We start from the raw sequence: 24,951 nt of genomic DNA, 5'->3' as shown, positions 1-24,951 counted from the left end.
TGCGCTGGCAAGGAAATGGACTGCATGACCTGTCTCAGAGATCTATGATTCACTGCAAATATAAAGAACGAGCACAAAAATGTGTAGTAACATGAAGAGGTACCTTGTCTGCTATTACAGCACAGCTTCCAGCCAGGCACAATCTGACCACATTTACAGGTGTGCTCTGGGAACAGGATTTTTCTGTGGGGAGCCGTGAAATACAGAATAATGCCTTCAAAAGCCTTAAAGGTCTCTGTGCCACCATGCCGAGCTGTGGAAATGTAACTCTGTGTGCTGTACTGAAGCACGGATTTTTTTTTTGTTTGTTTCTGGGGCAGGAAGTGCATGTGCAGATCCTCCCACTTAATGCTATGGGGGGAAGAAAAGATTCACAGACTCCCCTGCAGTGGTAGTGAAAATGCAGCTTTGGCCTTTAGTGCCCTTTGTTACATAAACAGAAGTAGCGTAGACATATTAATCACCCTGCCATTGAGAGAGGAACAGAGCAGCAACCTCAAATGCCACCCACTCCCCATTCTCGCTCCCATTTCACGTTGCTATTTTAGGCTACACATTATTTCCTGCTGTGATTTTATTTTTTTTACCCAGCTTCTAATTCTGGCTCTGAGGTAAGCTGTGACATACGAATCCCTCCTCTCCCCCTCCCCACCTTCCTCCTCCCCCTGCACCCACGTCCTCTTTATTGCTGTCTTTTAGAAATTTTCTCTCCGTGTCTCATAAACAGCTGGGTCCCTCCCAGAGGTTAGCTATTGACTGCCCAGAAAAAGAGCTAAAAGACTGATCTTCTTCCTGCTTTTCGACTTTGGTGCAAACAGTATTTGGGCCACAGTTTGTGGGACACAGTGCTTTAAAAGTGCTATTCCCCTGCTCCCCCAGCTCAGAGAGGCTGATGTTGTAGCGAGGATGGTTTGGCTGGGAAGAAAAGCTGCTGCTTGGCACCTAATGATGGGCCACAGCTGTGTACTCATCTAGTGGCACGTGCTTTGTGGTGCAGGACAGGACAGAGCTCAACTACTCTACAAAGGGTTTTTCTCCTGAGCTTGCTTCTGTGTACAGGCAGTCAGCAGATTTCTAACCCCCAAGCAGTTTCCCCCACAGGCAAGTGCCTCATCCTGGCTGTGCCAGAGCTCAGCTTATGTCTGTTTAGTTTTGCTGCATCCACGTGTCTCCTGTGGCTTCAGCTGCAGCCAGGTCAGCCCTGAGGAGGGCTGTAACCATGTCAGTCTGGGGCAGAAGAAGAATGGAGGCTGCAGTGCCAGGAAGGGTCCAGTGCATGAGGCAGCAGTGGCTATCTCCCTGCCTGGGTGCGCGGCTGAGCACTGATAAGAGCTCTGCCAAGCTTAAGCTGGAGCCCTTGGAGGAAATCTGAGGCCTGCTTCTGCACCACAAGTGAGGAACATTACAGATTTATCCTTTTCCACACTCACTCGCCCCTTCCCTTCCTGCCAAGCAACCCATCCTGAAAATCTCCTCTGCCGGGACGTTTGCTGCTGCAGACGCATCCCTGTTAGCATCAGGGGGCAGGCTGGGTGGTGACAGGCTGCTGGCAAAACCCCGGGCCTTGCTTCTACATCCAAGGAAACGGAGGTCTGGGCTGCCCTCAGCCAGCCCTGGTGTATATATTTCACACAAACAATCTCACACCTTTCCCTTCCTGTGAGTTGCTTTTGGAGCTGCTGCACATGGCTCTTGTCTGCCTGGTACAAGCAATAGCTTTAGGAAATCCCAGGCTGGGTGTCTACGTGTTCTTCATCCTCCCTTTCCCCAGAGAGGGATTCCAGTTATGCCCTTTCTGAGGTTCCCGGAGAGCAGGAGCGGCAGAGAGAGCGAGAAGCCCTTTGCCAAGTGGTTTAACATTAGTCACAGCTGCTGGAAGTCTTTGCAGTGCTCTCACCAGGACCGTTATTTTTATTTTCACAGCTCAGTTTCCATGCAGGTCCCTAGAGGAGGATGAAGAGTCACCTCCCTTCCCAAGAGCAGACTACACGCTAGCTTTGCACATTTGCATGCTTTGCTATTTGTTTTGAAGCAGTGAGGAGAGCACACCAGCCCGCGGAGCTGGGCGGCTGTCCTATCGCAGGCCAAACCGCAGCCCTGAAATCCTTTCCTGCAAAGAGCTTGAAGCTGAATCGAGAAACCTAATTCCAGTGGATGCGAGGGAGGGGAAAGAGCTGGGCTCATGAATTGGAGTGATCACACCAGAATGAAATGACTGTTTTTCCAGCATACTGTGTCCCCACAGGCAGCTGTTTTAAAAGTTATTGCAGAATAACTTCTCCCACAACAGTAACACTGGAGAATTTTTCCCTCGAGACAAGACCTCAGAAAGGACTTGAGTAAACTGGCTCCACAGAAAATCACCCTGCTCTTGGGTGTCACACCCAATGCTGTGCAGCAGGAGCCAGCCAGCAGCTGACGGGCGTTTGGTCTCCTGGGGGAAATGCATTGGATGAGGACACTCTCCAAGGACTGATGCCCACATGACATGTCTCTTGCCATCCTCGCTGGCACAGATTCGCAGCACCTTGCTGGGGCTCTGTGCAGTGGAGGGAAGAGCTGACTGGGCACAGGGGTTCAAGGAGGAAGAAGAATTCAGTTTATGCTGAGTGTTGCCTGCTTGCTGGGACCACCCACCAGAGGCCAATGCTGGTATCAGCTCTGGTGGTCACTGGAACAATAGGACTACCGGGAAGGATCCTGTGGTTTACAAATAAAATGTCTGTGCAGTAGGGGTAGCTTAGGGACACTGGTGCAATAGGCCATATGTGTCACGGCATTCAAGGTATGTGATAAATAACCCATTTTCGAGTTTGCTCAGGCTGAGTATTGCAAAACCAACAACGACTACAAAGAAGTTTAAAAGCCCATTCAATCCTAAATACCCACAGTTCGGCATCTGGGAATGGCACAGGATGGCAGAGATTTCATGGCCTGTGGACTAGCTGATACCATCCATGGAACCCCAAAGTCTTTCTTTCCTTGCAGAGCTGGCCTTTATGATCAGCCTTGCCATATGTTCCCTGGCATGGTAGCAACCAGAGAGGTCCAGCTCATGCGAGGCAGATCTGGCGGGAGCCCTGGCTGCCTGGAGAGCCCCCTTGCTGCTGGCCCACCATTATTCCTTGTCCTGGCAGCTCAGCTGCAGCTCATCTAGGTCAAGAGAGGCGGCTCAGGAAGAGGTTCCCTGCAAGATCTGATACAATCTTCTCCTCCCAGGGCCCTTCAGCTGGGCTTGCTCCTTTTTCTCATTCTGCACACAGTTTAAAAGGCTGTGTTTGTAAACACCAGTCTCCGACTCGCTGCCTCCAGGGCTCTGGGCCAAAGGCCAGGGAAGGATCTAAGAGAGGGCAGACAGTTTTAAGAGGCTGTGGCGTCCGATCGCCGCCGTGGAGAGGACACGCCTTGCAATTAATAGCTATGGTCCCGGGAGTCACCTGCAGTACCAGCAGGTCTCAGCACCATTGCGTAGCTTCCTGAGGCTGAGCTTGGGTTTTACTGAAATGACCTCTTTGCATGCCAAAGTAAATTCTGGGTCTCTTAAGGCAGCTCTGCCAGAATCTGTGGGGAGTTAAACTGCATTGCCTCAAATGTATGTACAAGATCAGGGCCCTGTGATGACAAACACCACGGTGGACATGTGTTTGCATTTGACACAGTGCTGGTTAAATATTCACTCTGTTAAACCTGTCCTTGCCATAGGTCGCTCCAGAGAATTTATTCACGTACATGGACTTGGGCACTCCCATCTTACTGGGGAGACAAGGGCCTGCTGTGGCGTAGCACCTGCTCACTGAACACAAGCCAGGTGACCAACAGTCTGAGGTGCTGGTCTACCCAATCCTCCCAGGCTCTCTTTGCCTTAGGCCTTTTGAAAATTGGTTAACAAGTGGCATTGTTTGGCATTGTGACATTGTGAAGCAGTGACAAAGCTCTGCCATTAAGGGAAGGCTAGAGCTGGTGAGAGGTGGAGCTGGGCCCACCTCTACCCACCAGCTGCAGTGCTTGGTGGGCAAAGGAGGCAAGGAGAGATCTTCACCCAAGCACAAGTTTGAGCCTGTCCACATGTCCAGAATTGCTTCTGTCCACACACTTTAGCAGCAGGCACATTCATGCACAGGTTCAGCTGGAGCTGCAAAGCTCCCAGGAAGGTGAGAGCCGGGTTGGGGCAGAGCAGGGAGCATTAGAAGCCTGAGCACACATGGATAAATAGCACAGAGCTACAGCTGGGAAGTGGCCGCAGTTCAGACAGGCTGTGCTTTGGCTTGAGGCTTGGCCTGTCTGTACCTGAGCTCATGCCTCACTGCGCAGATGCAGCCTCTGTGCCCAGCATCCTGGCAGCCTGGAGCCGGGGCAGCTCTTGTTTTCCCTGTGTGGGTGACTCTACACCGGATTTCCATGGATTCACACTGTGAGTGATGGCTGGTACCCGGGTCATGCGTTACACCTGTGCAAAGGACTCATTGCTGGCGTGGGAACAATGCAGGAGGTCAGGCCTGGCTGGTGGGGCCGAGGGAGGAAGAGAAGAGCTGGTGGCTCCTTTAAGGGAAGAAGCTGACAAGACTGCAGGGAAAGAGCTCTGGAAACTGTGTTTATCTCTCAGTGCCTCAGGGGCTGGTTACTAAATTTGGTTATTGGGCTTAAATAATGCAGCGTGGCAGAGCCCAGTGGGTTTGAACATTGTCATATCCACATAATCCTCTCCTAGGTGGCTGAGATCTCTTGTTCTCTGCTGCTGCTATCTGCACAGAAGCTTGAATGTGATGTGAAACATCATCTTAAATAATTATAACTAGCAGAGAAGAGCCAAAACTGCAAAGTCCCATCTATTTCCACTGTGCTCTGTCTATCTATGTAATTTCTAAGGTGCCAATCACCAAAGCATCCAAGTGCTGTCTAATCTGGATCTGAGTTCCCTTGGTGCTCATGGAGGCCTGAATCTTAGCATTTTCTGTGAGCCCATTTCTAATTAGCAAGCATAGGGACAGGGCTGCGTACTGTGAGCAGAGAACCCTCCTATTACTTTCTGATTTACTGACCAAAAGCCCAGTTGGGTTGGAGGAGTCAGGACATCATGGTCACTCCTGGCCTGGGAAGCATTAAGTCCTCTTTCTGTTATTCCAGGGCAGGCAGGGACAGGTTTACTGAGGGAGTACAGGGAGCCACAGTCTCCTGCCCAGTGTGCCACCCACCTTCCAGGTCATGCAGCGTGGAAATACCTGCAGATCTGTACAGCCTGCACAGTCTGTGCATCAAGGCTGCATCCAGCTCTGGGGCAAGAAGACAGAAAGCTCTCTGTCACCCCTTGCTGCAGATCCAAGCCTCCCCGTGCAGAGATGTGGGAGAAGCACAAGATAAGAGCCAGTGACGTGGCTGTGCACCACACAGGAGAAGGGGGAAGAGAATGATGCACCCAGCTGTCCTCTCAGCTGACCTACCGTCCCACACTTTCTGCAGACTTTGGGAAACAGATTAAAACCTGCCAGATGACCACGCACAGCTAACACACTGAGTGTTAACAGTGGAAAAGGGACTTGCTGTACTGAACATACTCACCTGGAGTGAAATCAGATTAAACCTTTCTTTCAATTACCAGGGAAACAGTGTTTGTTTCTAGTGAGAACCTGCCAGGTTTGCTCAATTACTCCATCTATCAGGCTGTACTTAGGAGAAGGGTCTCTCTCAGCCTCTGCCCACAGTCTTCCTGATTTGACATGACACTTGACAGCAGGTTTTCATGGCAGAGGATACTCAGCAGTTACTGGGAGAGAGCCTTTCCAAATCCTGCATGTACACATCACATTTCAGCCCTTACAAAAGTGCAGGTCCTCCTCATCCTCCCCCATCAATCAGCCCTATCCTCCTTCCCCTGTGACTGCTGGAGTATTTTTAGTGACTTTGAATAAATACATGTTAAATCTTTCTCCATTAGTGACATGTTGGAAATTAAAACGGCATTAGCTGTAGAGCCTGCAGCAAAGCCAGCTTCATCTGGGGCTCTTGCACATGGTTGCCCAAGAGGCTAAGAACAGTGGTACCTGCATTGCTTTTCCTTCAATCCATTCATATTCTCTGCACACTTTTTCTGCTCTTCTTCCTCCAGAAATATTAATGTCACCCTCTTCTGCTGTTTGCTCACCGTCCCCAAGCCTCCCAAACTGTATGCCTAGGAAGAGTCTCCAGGTTACAAAGTTTCATCCTCTTCAGTCACATGTTAGACGTGTCCTCTCCAGACATGTCAGAGATTTCTCAAACCCCATCATAAAAAGCCATTGGATTTTTTTTGACCCTTGCTAAGCCTGCTGTATAACAACTCCAAAACTGCCTCCATAGCTAGGATTTGGCAGGTAGGAATCTAAATAAATAAGTAGATTCACCCCACTCCTTTATTTCAAACCCTGTTTCTCCCAAGACATCCTGCCTCTCCCCTGCTGCCTCTGTTCCTTCAGCTTTCCTCTGCCTTATGCTTCCCCCTGCCCTTCTCATGACTACCCATCCCATCCCCTTCTTCTCTATTCCCTTTTTCAGTCTACCCTGCCTCCCGATCTAATCCATCTTCTTCAGTCAGAAATGGACATCTCTGCTGTCTCTGGTGGTTCAGGCAAATGGCTTGCATCTTCTCTGAGCTTGCTCTCCTTTGACACTGCTCCTTCAGGTACCTGGTATGGATCATCTTGGCATCCAGAGCTTGAGGAAAAGTCTACGCAGAACTCAGCCTGTGTAGCTTCACAGGAGATCGGCTCAGAAACTCTGCCATGAAGGAGCAGTGGATAATGGAAAAGGTATAGCTTGAGGTGAAAGACACTGAAATGCTACAGCTATCAAGCAAGCCAAAATACTTATAGCTGTGAATTGCAGGGTGACTGATTGTGCAGGGTAGGGAAAAGCTGCCATTAAGGAAGAGGGAAATCACAAAACGAACATCCCCTTTGGATATTTAGTAGCACACCCAAAAGATTAACATTGATTATATCTCTCTATTAAGAAGCAAGATATTAAGAAGATGCTTTAATTAACTAGGTGGGTTCTCAATCCTCAATTGCATCTTTGCAAGTATCAGGTCAGATACAGTGGCGTGAAGTTAGGCTCTTCTGGTTAGCAGGCTAATCCTGAGGCCATGCGCTTCAAAGGTATTTAGGTTTCAGGCAGCTGATGTTATTTAGATGCTTAAATCTTCTAAGGCTCTGATCCTCAGGAATTAAGATGGTGGCTACAAAACTCCAGATTGCCAGGTTCAAGTCTAGTCTATGTCAGTCCTGATGAATAAATTTTACTGTTAGGTATCTGCATGATGTCAAAGCTCTCTCTGAGGCTAGGTCATTGTGCCGTTGCCTGATGGAGCCTCTTTTTGCCTTTTGTTTCTGAAGGAGGGGTTGACAGCCAATGTCAGACTCCTGATAATGGCTTTGGTGGACCTGTGTGCAACTCAGGTTGTTTTACAGCTATTAATTCATTCAGACAAGTCAGCTTGCTACTTGATGGGTGTTTTGTTTTGCTTGGGGGGTGGAGGAGAGGACACAGGGAGAATTGGTGCCTTTCCCAGACTTGCACAATAGCAGAGTTGGAATTGGGCCCTGTAGCATTTCAATTACTTCGAGTGGCAAGCACTAACTGCTGGGCTGCCCACTTTTTATTGTAGCCATGGAGGGAGGTGCAGAGAGCAAGGTGACTGCCATGGCTTGGATGTGATGGAGATGCTGTCAGATTTTAGCAGTTCGGTGACCTTTTCATAGCAGTTCCAGAAGTCACAGCTTTCCCAACACTTGGCAACAGATAAGGGTTGTGCACACGTAAGGAGTGTTTCGTGTTGTGAGAAGTCTATGGAGACAGGAACAGGAAGGAGAGATTGCAGAGATTGCTTCCTCCACCAGCCTCCTGCTTAATTACCTGCCTGTAGAATGACATTGAACTCAGACCCTTACTCCAGGTTAAAGGCTTCCCAGAGGGAACAGAGATATCTTAATAATGGAATACACTCCTTCCCCAGACTTGCAACCGTTCCTTTATTAATGGCAGGATCCTCCTCTCCCTCCCAGTTCAGCAGCTTTAATCTCTCTGAAGTCAAGCCAGCTCCTCCGATCTAGGAAAGCAAAGGGACCAGGCTTCTCTACTGAATCTCTGAGCCAGGAGAAACAGCAGCTCTGATACTTAGACTCTTCCCTTCATTTTACACCAAAAGCATTCTGCCATCGGCCTGGCAAGCCAAGCTTGTGCTTGTGTCTCTCTGCCTCATGCATCTCCTTAAAGGACAGATACTTTTCTCCCCTGTTTTAGCCTCTCTGATGGGCAAACTTTGTAGTTTGCCACCTTTCCTTCCTCACATCTATGATGGTACAAGAAAGTTTCTGGTTGTTTCTCTGTTTGCATTTCACTCTCTGTAGGGTCGTGTGTGATTTATCAGGATAATAACGTGAGTCCTTCTGTGTCCTACTCAGTAGCAAATTAGCAGGGAACGTTCAGCACACAAATGTGAAGTGCAGAAAGGTGTTCATTCCTTACATTTCTCAGCATAATAAAGACAAAAATATTTGCTACTTTCTTCACGATAAAGCTATCAGCCGTATTTCCTTTGTTCTCTGTTCTTATGTGACATGCTTTATAAGTCAGCTTCCAAAAACCTTGGCGGTGCTATTTATTTAAATAAATCTCACATTTCTCCTGTGCAATAGGCAATTTCCTCCATTTTGCCGTGTGACGAGCCGAGGCATTTAAAAGCTAATTGGCTTTTGCAGAACTACAGAATAATCCAGCCTTAAGAAAGAGAACGAGAACCTCACAGTCCTGACTTACTGCCTTCATTGCCTTCGTTAACGGAGTGTTCTTCACCTTTAGTTAATCAGCAGTCTGATTTTCCTTCAGGTCATGATCATAAAAATATCCAAGTGTTACTTTAAACACACATAATTAAAGTGCCTGCCTACATAGTGACCTTCATCAGAATGCTCCAGCCCCTGCACAGGTGGGCAGGCTGCTGCTATATTGAAAATTATGAGGCTCAGGGAAATTAAGAAATGTGAATAAGTATATGGAAAATGAAACCTCACTCTGTAATACAGAAGTTTTTATTCTTATGGCCTTGTTCTGGGTCTTAGGTAACATTGTTTCCCTAGGTTTTGGGGTTTTTTTTTGGTCTCCTGCCCCCCTTCCCCCCACTCCCCTCCCAATTTCCTAAGGTTTGGGAGGAGGAGGAGGAGATACTCTTTAGACAATCTGCACACCTGCTGGCTGGTCACCACGAAGTGACCAAGTTAGTGACTAGAGTGGGTTTCATATGGACCAGGTTGGCCAGCTTGGCAGTGTCCTGTAGCTTGGAGAACACAGATTCACCTAGCTTTAAAAATTATTTTATATTTTATAATTTTATATTTTATTTTATTTTATTTTATTTTATTTTATTTTATTCTCCCCTCTCTAGTAGCTTATGCTGTCAAAATAGGTCATCACCCCTTTTCAGTATGGGAGCAGAAGCAGTTGCAAGTGGCAAAGCAGAAGTTGGGAATGACTGTGATTAAGTGCTTTTCCTGGAAAAACCCCTTTCTGCCATAGGTGGCCTGAAGGCCCTGGTACATTAGGACTGCAGTGTTTCCAGTAACCCAGCAGGATTTGGTGGGTGGAGGAAGGGGAAGGAACTCAGCAAGCCGTGACAATGGGAAAATCTTGGCAGGGACTTGCACACGCAGTCTTGCAACTGGCCTGGATGTCCCAACAGTTACAAGAAGGGATTGCACCGAAGTGAGGGAAGCTCAGAAAAGGGTGTGTGAAGGCAACCATACGCCCAAATCCTGGATCGGTGTGTTTGGCTGAGGCCTTGGGGTAAAGCAAGGAGGCAGCTGAGGCCACGGTCCCCTGAGGCTCAATGCCACCGCCCCGCTGCAGTGATGGGAAACCTGGAGATACCCCTTTCCCCGAGGGAGGAGGGGACCAAGATGGTTTTGGTGGCTGCATGCTCTCAAACGGGCGCCAGTTCTGCTGTGGTGGAGCTCGGGGTTCCTCCAGGTGGCCCTGTTAGGAGGTGCCGGTGCCGGGCAGGGCCTGAGTGCTGCGGGGCTCCAGAGCGCCCTGCGGACACCCGGGTGACGCTGGGCAGCCGCCTCTGCCCCGGGCCGCCTCAGGGCACGGCCTCACCCCTCTCGCCCGGCCGAGCCGCGCCCAGGCCGACGCCGCGTCGGCCCGCCGCCAGGCGAGACGGCTGCTCCCCGAAGGGGTGCGGGGTGCCCGGCGGCGGCCGGCGGGCCCCGCGGCGGGCAGAGGCCGGGGCGGAGGCCGCGCCCCGCCGGCCGTTGGGGCAGTTGCGCGGGCCCGGCCGGCCGTTGGCGCGCGCGCCGCTGCTGCCCCCTGGCGGGTGCGGGTGGCGCCGCCTCAGGAGCCCGGCCGAGGAGCCCCGCTGAGGGAACGGCGCGCCGGGCGGGCGGGAGAGCGGCTCTCGGGCCGCGGGGCCGGGAGACGGCGGGACAGAGGTCCTGGGAGGTGGTTTTCAAAAATTTTTTATTTATTTTTTCTAACTTTGTTTTTACGCGGGAAGGTGTCTTCCTGCCCGGGTTAAGGGATGAGCGAGGCTTCCATCGCCGGCTGTCGGCAGAGAGCCGCTGTCAGTGCAGGCTGTGCTCCCTTCTTGGCCCCTTGGCTCCCTCGGGCCTCCTTGCAGCCCTGGCGGGACACGGCCGGGCTGAGCCCCGCTGGGGAGCGGTTTGCAGATGCTTTCGGTTAGAGTGCCTTTTCTGGCCATGCATGTGTGTGACTGCACCCCTGCAGCAGTTCCTGCAGAGCGATCCAGGAGTGGGTCATTTCCTTTTGACTCAGTGGCATCAATCACAGAGCATATTGCTCTGGCTTTTGGCTCAGGTCTTCAGATGTGAAGACATACACTCCTGCTCACACATGGGCCGTGGGAAGCTTGGAGACAAGCCTTGGGCTGTGGTTTTGTGGGCCTCTTAGCATCCGTCAGGCACTAACTGCAGCTGGCAGGGCACTGTTCCCCAGCCTTCTCAGTGGCCATTATATATCCCCTCCTGATTTAAAAGTGTCAGCATGTCTTGTGAGCCAGGCAAGTCAGCGTCAGGGTCCTGCCGAGCAGGCCTGCTGAGCTCAGACTGCCCTGCTAGCACGGAAGATCTGCTGAACAGAGCGACAGGCTTCTGTGGGTGTCCCAGCATTACATGCCATGCGGAGTCAGGTCTTTAGGCAGCAAGTTTTATCTCATGCTGATTCAGACACTTCTGGTACAGTAAACCGTAACCTAAATCCAGACATTGTCCAGACTGTTTAGAGGCTCTCCCTTGCACCCACAATGTACACACTGTATTGTTTTATATGAACAAGTACACAATAGAATTTTTATGGACAAGTTTATGTGAACAAAAGTTTTCTCTTTTTTTTTTTTTTTTTTTTTACAGCATGAGATTTTGACTTTGTAGCTGAGGCTCTTTCCTGTAAAATTTAAGACTGCTGCTCATGTTCCACTGCTGAAGCAAGATGACTGGATGGACAGAGGATGCTATCCTACCCATGGATAAAGAGGATGCTATCCTGCCCGTGGGTAAAGAGGAGTCATCTGAAGGCTAAAACTGTAAATAAATACCCTACGCTTCCACATAACATGCCTGGAGTAGTTACAGGGAAAACCAGCTATTACTAACAGAGGAAATCAAAGTGTATTTTGTAATTTGGGACACACTAAAGGTCCTATATGTGCTACAGGAATGGGCCCACAATTGCTGTGCCAATCCCATCATCCCCATGTGTCTTCTTTGCCTCTGCAAAATGACATTGTGTGACTGACATCAGGCAGACAGGACAGAGCAATGGCTTCCAGCTCTGAAGACCTGCAGTGTCGCCTACCATGAGAAGCAGGTAGAGCTGGTGGTTCAGGCTGCCTTCTGGCAAGGTGGACACAAGGTGCTCAGTCACAGGAGAGTCCTGGGCTTTACACTGTTTCTTGGGTCTGCCAGATCGTGTACCAGACAGACATGAGAGAGTGTTAGTGATTCACAGCAAATCTCAAAAGTAAAGGCGATCTCCAGGCAAACACCTCTAAGCACAGATGAATACACACTCCAGTTGTGAAAATTAATGTGAAAATTATGCCCAAATGTTTCCAGTTATTCAGAATAAAATTGCAGTGTCAGAGAAGATAGAAATTCAAGGTTAGCTGGAAGGGAAGAATGAAGACACTTGAAAGTAAGGACTGCTGATGGCTAGCCAACCAGCAACATAAATGTCTATCTGCCACGCTTTTGCCGAGAAATCCTTCCCATGCAAGCCAAACTTGATACTTGTAAGTATATGGTTTAAGTTCATAATATTCTACGTAAATGTATATATATAGATACTGTGTAAGTATATATAGATAATATATGTGCACATGACAGTATTTTAGGTTTACATCTGTATCAGCAAATGTTCTGGGGCACTACAACTCCATTGTTTATAAAATTAATAGTTGATTCCTGTTAATTTATTCTTTCCATGGTTTTGGCCTGTGCCAGCTAACACTCTTCCAAACAATTCCCAGGCATGACTGAGGGAGTTAGTGTGGGCCAGGGGCCGTTCCCAACAACCACCTGGATCCAAATGCCTTGCTTGAAGGATAAAAGAGTTTAATGTTTATAGGTGCAAGCCATCATATGCCAGGGCCCTCAGTGCCAGCGAACAGTCCTGGGCATGTTTAATTTACTGGTATAGACATAGCCTAGGAGCCCAAGGGATTAGGCAGGCTTTTAAGGGTTGCATGCCTGGACTTAGATACTTGATTTCTCCCAAGATCCATTTAATGGGACCTTGTGTTTTTTGTGGACATGGGCCTTGACCCTTTGAATCTTCTATCACCTTAACTAAAAAGCCTTGCCTTCTGGTGTTAATGGCCCTTTAGTGTTTTCCCTAAATAGCAGACACCCAGCAGAAGGTAAAGTGGGTTGTAATTACACAGTTTTATTATCACTGCCTTCCTCATAGTGGCATATAACAGCAGTGAACTCTGTTTAATTAACATTTTAAAAAATATTTTTAGGAAGAAAGTCACATAAAACATAAGAGAAAAAAAAACCATACAAAATGGTATTTTTTTCAAGGCCTGGCTAGTTTTCATCAGGCTTTGTAGAAAATAGCTTCCTTTGCCTTCAGGTGAAATCTGGAGATTTTAAGATTACACTGATTTTGCTCTATGAAATTATGGAGGGACTGACTAGAATTTGCAATGGAACACACTTGCAACTGTATTCATTTATACAGATCCTTGTGGTATAATATCTCTTGGGAATGGTGCTATTGAGTTTCCACTATGTGAATATACTTGCGCTTTTAGCTTTTTTGTGTCCTCTGAAGAACAGCACAGAAAGGTCTCTGACTGACAGCAGCAAATCTAAATTGATATGAAAGAACAAATCTTCTTTGGTCAGGATGTAATTGCAGTGCTCCAAGTTGCATACTTTTTCTGACCCATCTGTCTGCTCTAATCACAGCTCTTTCTTCTAACTCTTTCTGCCTCATTCTTACTATAGCTCGAGTTTCATTTCTGTCAATGCAGCCACCACATTAGCATCAGAATATGTAGGCCTGGGATGAGATGAACACTGGCACGATGAGTGTCTGTTCTTATCTGTGAGTCTGGTTGATCTGGTGGGACTGCCACTCTGCTATGCAATATGTGACTTGAGTATCCAACCATCCCAACCACAGCCCACTCAATGTGCAAATAGGTGTTGGGACAGCTCTGATACTGTGATGATGATACAGCATGGTGATGATAGCAGCAAAAAACTGGGCAGAATTATATTGAAAGCCATTTTATCTGCTGGTATGATGAGTGCCTACCATATATACAGCAAATTTGGCTGGATCTTCAGAAGTCGTCTTTCGGGTTTACACAGGAGAAAAGAAGAGGGCTAGGAAGAGATGACATTAACATCCGATCCTTTAGACTGAACCTATCTGTCTCATTTTCTTGAAATTTGCTACACAGCTATGCAGGTCTCCCAGAGATGGAATCTCACACACCTGCTATTTGCACTTGTTTGTGATGTGTGAGCAGGTTAATACGGAGGATTTGATGCTGTGTATCTGATCCTATTACCTATCTATGGGGAGCCAGAATACAGCCGAGTAGATCTGTCTGAGAAAGAGGAGAGGTTTTTCAAAAACAAGCTCCCGAAAATTACTCATTAATACCTCTAGGAATGCTGGCTATGGTGTGGAAATTAAGATCAAAAGAATTTGTTTCTGCATTGCCTCCTCTGAATGCAGTCAGGTCGTGTGGGCCATACTTGTGTTCTCCTTTGAAGAGTAGGGAACTGGTGGTGGGTGTAACTTGTGTCAGGCTCTGGTGCCCACCACTGATACACTCGGACAAGGAGAGGTCATCCTAGGGTGGGATTTGGAGGCAGGCCCTATCCTTTCACTCTGGCCTTTTGCACTGTTCTTGGGCTTAAGCACTGACAAGGGAGCGTGCAGAGCCTGGGATCAGCAACCCGGCTGGCCCTGTGTGAGACATCCAGACCTTTGGCTAATACAAGTGCAACTTCCTGCTTGCATATGTGCTCATCAACAGAAAGCAGCTCGTTGCTGTTATGTGGCAATCCCTGTTCTGCCCTCAGCCCATGTGGAAGAAAACAGAGGCAGAGCTGAGAAAAACCAAGCATCCCATAAGACCCCTTTCCTTTCTCCTGGCAGTGCTAGGTTGGTGAGGGTGAGCCGTGCACAGGCAAAGTGGTGGTCTCTTGTGCCCTCTGGGGACGAGTGGTATATAATACAGGCAACAGAAAGTGTCAGATAGGATTCAGGACTTTTCACAGCGTTTCTTTTAGCCAGCCCCCTATAAGGCAGGTTTGTAGGACAGGAGGAGGCCATGGCTGTTGTGTCTCTACAGATCTGCCAGATCCTGCTTCTGTCCTGACAGCACCCCTTAGTGGAAAAGTTTTACCCTGGAAAGAAAGAGACATAAGGGAGTGATGTACAGTAAGATTTCCATGAAAATATCTCATCCCCACACTTTATCTGCCCTTTGTCTGAGCCCATTTTCTCTTGCCCCATTTTTTTGACCATTTTTAGTGCTAGCGTGCCTGCATGCAGAGCTCACAGTTTCTGATGCCAGACTCATTTCCTCCCTCCCAAGGACATTTTCATCCTTGTTTACACAGCCATGCTGCATAGAGAGCTGTTCCAAATGGGATTTCTGGTGAATAGCTTGCAAATAACTGTCCTTAGTTGTGAGGAACCGATAAAGGTTTCAGCATTTGGCCTTGGCCTCTAGAAGAGCCAGGGGTGGGGGAGGGGATGTGGTGTGTGTGTCCAGATGCAACCTGCATTAACAGAGTTCAGAAAGCAAGGAGTAAGTGACATGCTTGTGATTTATTCTCATTACAAAAATATTCTAACGTAGCTCTTTCCTTGGCTAGTCTAGCAATCTGAGCTTTTGAGGCAGAGGCTTGTGAAGACAGGTTGTCTTGTTCTGTTCCTCAAAGTGCAGTTTTAGTGGATGCTTGGACCCCTTTGGTTGATTTTGGGCTGGTTTGTGGCCACAAATCCTCAGTCATCAGAGCACTTTTCAGTTCTACAGTTATTTTGAGGGCTTTATATTTTACCTCTGAGCCTTTCTCTGAGGATTCTGCTGTGCTGTCACTCCTGCAGAGGCCTCAGGCAGTATTTTGCTCCTCTCCCCAGCTTTCCCTGCCATGCTAAGAGCAGCTCAGTAGCGCAGGTTTATGCACTCACTGTCTTCCCTTCCCACTGATAAACTGGAGCCTAGCAGCAGCTGGAGATGGGATGCAGGTAGGCTGACGGGAGTCCTAGCAGTTCTGTGAAACATCACCAGTGCCTGGCTGGTGTTTTCTGATCATCTGATGGCAATTTGAGAGGTCTGACCAGGCTTGTGCTGAGGCACTGTGGCCAGGAGGCCCCCAGGCTCGCCCAGCCAGGGTCCAGAATGGGTGCAGCCTGGCTGTTGCTCTCCTCGTCCATGCACTATGCCCACAGCAGAGACAAGCTGCAAGGCAGCAAGTTCCAACTTGCACCTCCTTGAAATTCTTCCTGGAATTTCTTTCCCTGATAACACTACCCTGGCTCTTTTTCACTTTCCTTAGAAGCACTGAAACTGCCCACAAATACTGATCTAGATGGGGTGCCCAGAAAGAAGAACTGGGAAACCTCTTTGATGTTGAAAGCCGTGTTTTATTTATACACTTGGGATAAGCCCAGAGGCTGTCTGGGCAGCCAGGAAGTTCTAGAAAGGAATTTCCCCCCATCAAACTAGCAACCACAATAATATTTTCTCCTTTGCTCTGCAGAGGCTGTGTGTGCTCACTTCCAGCACTTTTGCTTAAGAAGTTTCCTGCCTTTGCAGGAATCTAGGGCCTTTTTCTCTGATGCTGCCCTTTTAAGCATGTAAGTTTGAGATTTCTTGTCTTTGACCTAAAGACCTGAAGTCTGAGGCAGCTGATGAGCTGGTTGGCCCTCTCTGTGGGGGTGGGATGTATAGACTGGATATTTCTTTCATCTTTCGACTGACTGCTCCTTGCTAGCTACATGGCAGGGCTCAGAACCACTGTGTGATCCCAGCTGAGTACTGCTATTATGAAGGCATTTGAAAAGGAAGAGACGTGAGTGAAGGAAAGGAGGTCAGAGATCCTTTAGCCTGATGAGATGATTCCTCTTCTCCAGAGGTTAGAGGGAAGAATCTATCTAAAGCGGAAATCATCACTTTTCTTGTGTTTCTGAGGAGCCAGGCTGCCCTGCTACCCTGGAGCTCCTCGCTGGCCAAGCTAAACTGTTGGCCCTGTGGGTCCTGTCCAAGTGGGTGTCGTGGGGGCCCTTCCAGGCCTGTTTGCAGAGGAATGAATGTCTGCAGTACCAGCTAGAGAAGCACGGTGTAAACAGCTGTGGTAATCCTGCTCTCCCTGGTTCTCATTGTATTAGCCATATGCTGGCCTTCCAATTGGCCCTAGCAATTTGCGGGAAGAGAATGGGCAGCAAGGGAGTTATAACAGAGATGGGGCTGCCGAGCAGTGATGTTAAAAGGATCATCTCTTTTCCTTACTGCTGTCATGTGGCCTATGCAGGCATGGTCATTGTTCTTCTGTCACATAGCAGGGATCAGTAATTTCTGAACAATTTTTAATTTCTTTTCTGCTTCTTTTCCTCTTTTCATGGCAGTCAAAACTACACCTGCAAAAACATGCATTCTAGGTAGTTCATTACTCAGATGTGCCTAAAAAAGATATATCTCAAAGAGAACAAATAGCTGTCAGTCTCAATGATCTCTGACCAGCCCTTCCTGACACTCCTTTAATGTCCAAAGTGTTTGCATGGCAGCAGCTGTCTCAGTTCTGGAACAGTTTGTAGCCATTAAGGTAATGGTGGCCAGTGCTCACCTTTGGGTGCCTATAGTCTTAGTGAAGGGCTGCTTCGTGATTGCATGTGAGATGTTTTCCAACTGCCTGCCCCACGCTCCTGGTATAAAGATCACACGGCCAGAGCTTGGAGAGTACCTGTGTGCACTGCAATTTCATCCCTGCAGCTTGGTCACAGGGTGTTTGTGGTTTGTATGGGAGGAACTTGACTTAGGTTGGCTTGTGTTAGGGCAGACATTGCACAGAGGCAAAGTCAGAGATGATCTTGTCTGGGGAAGCCTACAGGCACAGCAATTCACACACTGGAAGGAGAAATGCTCTGTGGTACCTGCCATAAGTGATTGGTGGCTGGCTCGGTGATAGAGCTCGGTGCACTTTACCTGTTTTGTCAGTCATACTGTTCTGGGAACTATTCTCATTATTTTTGTGGACCGTTCTTCTCCCCTGCTTTTACCCACATACATTGGACTGTGGCTGAGACAGGTGGTGGATGGCCCTGTTCTGTGGGACCATTCAAGATGTGTCTGGCTTTGAGGCCACATCTCCCTCCAAACAAGCTCTAGGCTCAGCTTTCATCCTGCTTCCGCCTGGCTTTTAGCATTGCCCTTGGCAGATAGATGCTCTTTCTGTGCCCGGCACTGGCTGTAGCTCCAGTGTATGTCTCTAGCCATCACCCATTTAGGGTCATAAGTGAGAGGGGATGGATGAGGTTTTTCCAGCTCACCCGTCTCCCTTGGTGTAATGAGGGGAGATCCCCAATAGATGGCACTTGAACTTCTTCCCTGGCAGGTTTTTTTGTCTTCAACATCGGGATGTTCAGAGCAGCGTCTGCACAGATGCAGTATGATTCTGCTATGGCACAGGGCGGTGTTGGGGAAAGGGAAGCAGAAGAGCCGTTCGGTGTGTGAGGTGGGCTGAGTAAATCCCCGGTGACCTCAAAGAGTGAAAACAGCCCCTCCTTCCTTGTGAGAAGTCTTGGCCAGGCCTGCCTGATAGGGCCTTCTGCACCCACACACATTCCTGTTCTTGCATCTCGCAGTGTCAGTGGTACACCCTGGGCAGGATAAGCTGCAGAAGGTATTAGATTGTCCTCTGGGCACAACAGGAAACACAGCTCAGAGGGAATCTGTGAATTAAACTGATCCTCACTGCATTGTGTTCACTCCTTCTGCCTGTCTCCTATTGTACTGTTTGGCTACAATTCCCACAGAAGAATGTCTCTGAGGGAAAATAAGATGTGGCACACTGAGATCTAAGACAATTCTCCAGGGATGTGTTCCCCATGGCAGCAGCAGGCGGGAACACATGGGTTTTGCAGAAATGAACCGTGATCCTGGGTCAGCTCACAGCCTTCTGCCCTCCCCCTGTCTCCACAACCCCATTTGTTCTTGCAGGGGGAGCTTGCCACTTGCCTCCCTTCTCCTCCTTGTCTGGCCAAGAGGAATTTGAAGAGATCTTCAAGCAACATTGGAGCAGGCGTGTGGGCTTACCATAAATGTTATGCAATGCATTTTTCATGTTTTTGTCATGTGACCAGAGGAAACTTGGCCTCTTTGACTAGGTTTGAGACTTGGATTTGGTTTGAACTCAGTGGGCAGATCAAAACTCCAGGGGTGAGAAACCCACAGGAACCAAAACCAAAGCAAAGCGATCACATGAGATGCTTGGGAAGTGAAACCACTGAATTTTGCATAGCTCCAGCAGTGTGATCCAGTAACAGGCTAGATTACAGTCTGGAAGCATAAAACTAGGGGCCAGGACATACAACTTCTATTCTTGGATCTCCCACAGTTTTCCTCAGTGATCTTCAGAAAATCAAGTAACTTTCCTCTGTCTTAGTTTTCTCCTTTGGGAGTAATACTATTACTTACCCCTGGAAAATATTTTCCTATCCTTGGATAGAATTTTCTTGGTAGTGTTCTGCAACTGCTATGTGTGTGGAGGAGCAACACCTCCAGACCTCTCAGGAAGCTTTCTTTCCAGTATATGTTGCAGCAGTGTGACTTGTGGCTGGCATTGTCTACTGGGAACCCATCTGGCATGTCAAACCTCATCCTTGGGGCAGGAATCACATAAGACAAGACCTGGAGCAGTAGGTTGCAGCTCTGCTTTCTACAAGGGCTTCTTTTCCTCTGAGGCTCTGTTAAACTGCTTTTTGCTGTTTGCAGCAGTGTGTCCCTGTGCCTCATTCCGAGGAGATGCTGGAAGGTGTGGATCAATGGAGAGCCTGTGATTTGTTGATGAGTTGCTCCTGGCATTGTGGCAGTGGAGCGAGAGAAGCCATGGTATTTTACCAGTATGAGGCGCAAGGTTAGCTGGGGAGCAACGTGAGAGTGTGAGTTTCTCCTGGGCCTGCTGGAACACAGAGACGCTCATGGCCACACAGTCTGAGGAAACACTGGGAGCAGGTATGTATAACTTGACCCCCAAGAGAACTCAGTGTACCCAAAGTTGGTGTTCGTGACTGTTCTGGTTATATGAAATACAAAGCAAGCAAGAAATAGCTGCTCTGCAGGTATCTGCTGAAGCACATGTAGGCTTGAAGAAGGTTGCAGAGTTAATACAAGGAATTATAGTATTAGCTTCTCTCACATCACAAGTGCCATGACAAAGCCTTATCAGCACTTGCTCTTGCTGCTCGTCGTTAGTAGCACTGTCCCAGCAGCACGTCAGGCAGCCTTGCATGAATCCACCACCAGCCTGTGGTCACTGCTGCTGTTTTGTGCCTTAGTGGAGTGGTGTGAGCTCAGGTAGAGGCTGTAAGGTGTTGGGGTGGGGTGGCAGGTTCTGCTTTTTATTTCAGGGAGCTTTTTCAGCTTTGTTGGTTCTGAAACGAACAACTGGGCCCTGGCATGTCCCTGTCCCAAAGCTTGAATCTGAAGAGCTCAAATATGGGAAAGCAGTAATACCCAGTAGTGTAAGCTGACTGTGGTCTATGGGTCATATCTTACAGACCATTAAGAGGAAAGCCAGCATCTCCTGTGCCAGAATAAGGAATGAATAAAGGCCTGGGGAATTTGGCTTTATGTGAAAAAAACAAATCTTCTTAAGTGATATTCACCAGGGTAAGAGACTCTCAGATGTCAGGCTTTGGGATATACCTTCTGCATTATTGGTTAGGGATCAGAAGTAATTTTTACCTAACATTAGATGTATTATTGCATATCTATATGGAGGATTCTGGCTTTCATCTGGCATTTTACTCTTTCCTATTGGAGGCAGAATGCTAGACTAGCGATCTGATAATGTGCACCATTACCTGTTTTCCTGTATTCATGCAATAAGGAAACCAAAATATCTAGAAACAACATATGGTGATTTAGAGCCATAAGGTTGGATGGTGATTTCAATTTGGTGTGAACTGAGGCAAAACCAGGTGAAAATAAATCCACAGTGTGAATGCAGAACTCACAGGGTAAGTATTGTTTAATAGATGAGATAGTTTCCTACTGCAGGCATCTTCTATGAAGGCAGAAAAAGCCAAAGAAATGCTGTTTTCTGGCTCGGACTCTATGCCTGCTGTACTCCTTCAAGAAAAATAATTGGCTAACTGGAGCTGAACTGAGGCCCTTTCCCCTGCAGCAAAGATGTTCACTTTCTTTTCCACAGTCAGCATTTTATGAGTGCTCTTTCCTTATCTGGATACAGGTGTGCTGGCTGAGAACAGGGAACCAATACGTTAACCAGCCCGTGCTCCTCTGGAATTCGTACACAAATGGAAACCTCCTCAGCGCTTCTGAACTTGTCCCAGGAAGAAGGTTGGGACAAAAGGCTCTGCTGGCCCCAAGGGACTGGTAATGGGCAAAAAGGACCTTTCACCTAGACACAGGGAGTTTATCACTGGCATAGAGTTGGCAGCAGGTGAAAGCCCTTTGTTGTTACTGCTGGCAAACCTGTCGGTGGCTTCCTGCGGGTTCAGTGCGGCTGGGAGCATATCAGTCAGTCTCTGATAACTTTCCTGCCTGTTTTGCCAGGGAGGTGCTGGAGGACAGGCCATGGAAACGGAGCACCTTGCTCACGCCCGAGGGCGGCTGGTGCAGCAGGAACCGATGCCATCCTGGCCCCGCGCTTGCAGTTGCTCTGAGCAAAGGCGGTGGCGAGCTGCCCTGCTGCTGTAGGCCCTTGGCGAGCTCCCTGGGTGGCTTAGGGGACTCGCGATAGGATATACGTGTGCTCCCTACGGCTCTGCACTCTGGATGATGGGACAGGACAGGCACGTCACGGCAGCCTGTTACCCTCTAGCTGTGAGCAGGCAGCGGCACGGCACAAGCAGCTATCAGTCTGCTACGTCCCGAGCAGAGCCCTCCCAGATCGGGGACCCAGGGCTCGCCGCCTGGGACGCGGTGGGCCTGCTCGGGACCGGTCTACAGCCCCCGAACCGGCGGAGCCGGCACCAGGGGTCACTCCACCGGGGCCCCTTTAAGTGGAGGCCCCGCCCCGTCCCGCCCCGGCCGGCCAATGGGCGCCGCGGCCGCCGCGCCGTTTGTTACAAGTTTCCCGTCGCGGGCAGGGGCGAGGGGCTGCGGCCGTGTGGGGGTTCGAGGCGGCAGCGCCGCCCGAGGGCAGCGGGCCGCGATGTCCGCCGGCGTTGGGGCTGAGGGAGGCAGGAGGGAGCGCAGCCATGAGCGCAGCCCGGGGCCCCGGCTAGGGAGCTCTGCCTTCCCTCAATAAGCACTCTGTGCTGAGCGTCTCTTGTCCCTTGCACCACGCTGCCAGCTGGTACCTCCCTCCTTTCTGAAGCGTAACCAGGGAGGGGTGGAAAGCAAAGGAAATTTGGTACTTTTTTTTTTTTCTTAGGCTTTAGAAAGGGATTCCCTCTTCCTTCCCTCGCGGAGGGCTGCAGGACAGAGTGCGGTGACGGACGACAGAGGGGCACAGCTGTAAGTGGGCTGTCCGGAGCCTTGCCCCCGCCACCCCCGCCGCTGTGTACCTCTGGGTGCTGGATGCAAGCTCTGCGGAGCTCCTCCAAGCGTAGCGGCAGCGGCTCGGCAGATGTAGATGTGTGCGTGTGTGTGTGCTTAACCCTTTCTTGGCTCCTCGGGTTTGTACCATGCTGAAGATCCTCACCAAAAAGCTCAGGAACCAGAGTTTGAACGAAATTCAACCTTTCCAGCTAAAGGTAAGAACAGGCGGTTTTGTCTGGGTTATTTTTGCACCTTTCATGTAACTAATAACGGGGCCTTGAGACACTAGTAACTTGCAGTGTTTATTATGCTGGGCCAGTTTCCTCTCAGCCGGTGTGCTCAGTAGGAACTGGCCTGGACTGTGTTCCTGCTACTTAAGTCCTGTTCTTTTGCTCTCAGAGTTACACTGCACAGTCTAGTAGGTAATACAAAAAGGTGGATAAAGGCAAATGTATCTGTCTATTCTTTAGAAGTATTAACTTTTAATGGTGTTCACATCTAGCTACATAGGCATTCATAGTCTAGTTACCTTTGTATGTGTGCCATCTGTAGTCTCCTAGCTCTCACCTGGCTGGAACTCCGCTGTGCTAGGTAATGTACAAACACTATTTGTCTAAAATGCCTTTCAGCTCATTATTTGCTTTTCTCTCACTTCTGGTCCAGAAGGCTGGAATATAAGCTAAAGTTTGTAGTCTGGCTCACTGCATTGACCCATGGCTTTCCGAACTCTTCTTACATCCTTTCTTAGTGTTAAAAAAAAAACCCCACAAAAAAACCAGAAACCCTTTATCGTGAATTTGTGGTTTTGTGGGTTTTTTTAAGCCCTTCCTGCCAAATGCAAGGAGGAATTTTTGAGCCATATGCAATGGGATAAAAATGGAGTCATGATGAGTTACTTACAAAAAATCACCAGATCCTATTTTGGCAAAAGTGTTGTGAACTGAGGGATACTTGCTGAAATCAGTAGAGTTACTCTGTTTCAGCATCAGTACTGTGGGAAGTCTAGTGCATGGCTCCAAATCAAAGAAGGGATCTGGAAAAAGTGGCAGTCTTCATTGCCTGAGTTGGGGGCTGGGGATCTGTATACCAGACTCTAGAGGAGTCTTTTGTATGTGTTACACAGAGGCGGTTTGCTGTGTGGCTGCATTTCTGCGCAGTCACTCTGGACAGGCTGATGGCAACTATCTTGGAAACAGTGCTGGTGTTTCCTCAAAGTTTGCTGTGTCTGTGTACTTCTTCCTGCAGGGCTTGCACATCCTGTGGTTCTTGGGGGAGGTAGGATTAGATTTTATTTTTGGAAATAAAATAAGGGCAATGCCTTAGGTTGTAGTAGATGGATTCAGTGCAGAATATATCTGCAGAGACACTGGGGGATTTCTTTTGAACACTGTGTTTCTGGGTCTTGTGTCTGTGATCACCTCCTTTAGCTTTATTGTTTCTCTTGGAGCCTCAGGTTGTGAAACAGTGAGAATCTTTGGAAGCAGCAATCAGGGCTGTATACAGCCTTCGGGATGCATGGAGGAAAGCAGGAGAACCTGCAGGAGTGTGTATCTGCAGCCATTTTGTTCATATTAGTGGAAAGGTTTCATGCTGCAAACAGGTGGTCTGCAGTTTTGCAGGCTCAATAGAGGAGACTTAGGCTTGCACTATTTCTTGCCAGGCTAATGCATAGACCATCAGAGGTAGCATTGCAGTCTGCCGTGGGGAGTGGTACAATGACTGGTATATATGTGTATGGGCAGAAAGCCAGACTTTCAAATTCTGGGTTTATGTAAGTTTTGTAGGCCTTTGGGGACCATGTGCAGCTGCCTGGTCTTGGTTGAGCCTTGTACCAGCATACTAACGACTTAACAAACTGTGCAGTGCTCTCTGTTAGGTGTGGGCAGATCTCCTTGCAGGTGTGGGCGTGGGATAGGTGGCACAAGCAGTGAGTGTTGTGGGAGCTCCCTGTGGCTGCCCTGTGCATGGACCCTCTGATGAGGTCAGGTGTCCTGTGCCATCTCCCTCTGGTGCCTTCAGATGATGTGGGGCTGCCAGGCACAGACTGGACTTCTGCCTCTCAGCTTCCTCACACTGGTCTGTGTCTGTGCAGTATGTGTTCTGGCATGTGGTACACGCATTATTTAAATGGTCCAGTCTGCTGTCATTGAAACTTAATGAAAAGTTAGGTGTGAGCATAAAGTCAGAGAATGAGCAACCAGTTTGGGAAGAATAAGAACTGATATGCATCTACCACCCAAACCAAGAGCTTTCTGAGCCTTAGAAACAGTGTACTTAGCTGCTCTTCTCCTTCGTTACCCACTTGCTTTTGCACTTTATGACCTTTGGAAGTTCCCAAATTCAAGGGAAAGTAAGCTGCTGTTGCATTTCTAGCTTGCAACACTCCTGCAAAGTCCTGGGAGTCTGTCCTTGGGTAAATTGTCAAATCATTTTTGTAAGCTTGGGAGATTTGACCAACCTTGGAGTGGCATCCAAGCTTTGGGGATCTTTTCAGGATTAAATTTTTGCCCACTGTAAAGATCTTGTTTTGGTACCATGTGTCCCGAATTGGTTTAGTGTGACTGTGGCAGGTCTTGTCTCCCACTTGGAGAAGCTGAGAGGCTGCCATTGCCTCCCGTTTGTGAAACCGGGAAATAGGCAAGCTTTGGGTGTTGATGTAATGGACTTTTTTTTTCTCCCCCTACTAAAATTGGTCTTTAGGCAGTTGA

The 24,951-nt window shown here is 48.7% G+C and overlaps 1 protein-coding gene across 3 annotated transcripts in view; it reads left to right on the top strand.

Annotated features, from left to right (window-relative positions):
- The first annotated feature begins 21,877 nt into the window (after window positions 1-21,877).
- LOC135987139 (uncharacterized) overlaps window positions 21,878-24,951 on the top strand; it is a 57,892-nt gene continuing 54,818 nt past the window's right edge. For all 3 annotated transcript variants that reach the window (XM_065631848.1, XM_065631847.1, XM_065631846.1), the window contains exon 1: window positions 21,878-22,458. In XM_065631848.1, coding sequence (XP_065487920.1) covers window positions 22,390-22,458 — 69 coding nt within the window. In that variant the 5' untranslated portion in view covers window positions 21,878-22,389. The remainder of the gene's footprint in view (window positions 22,459-24,951) is intronic.

The sequence above is a fragment of the Caloenas nicobarica genome, chromosome 3 (assembly GCF_036013445.1).
Source record: "Caloenas nicobarica isolate bCalNic1 chromosome 3, bCalNic1.hap1, whole genome shotgun sequence".
NCBI classification, from domain to species: Eukaryota; Metazoa; Chordata; class Aves; order Columbiformes; family Columbidae; genus Caloenas; species Caloenas nicobarica.
This window is presented reverse-complemented; position numbering and strand designations above follow the sequence as displayed.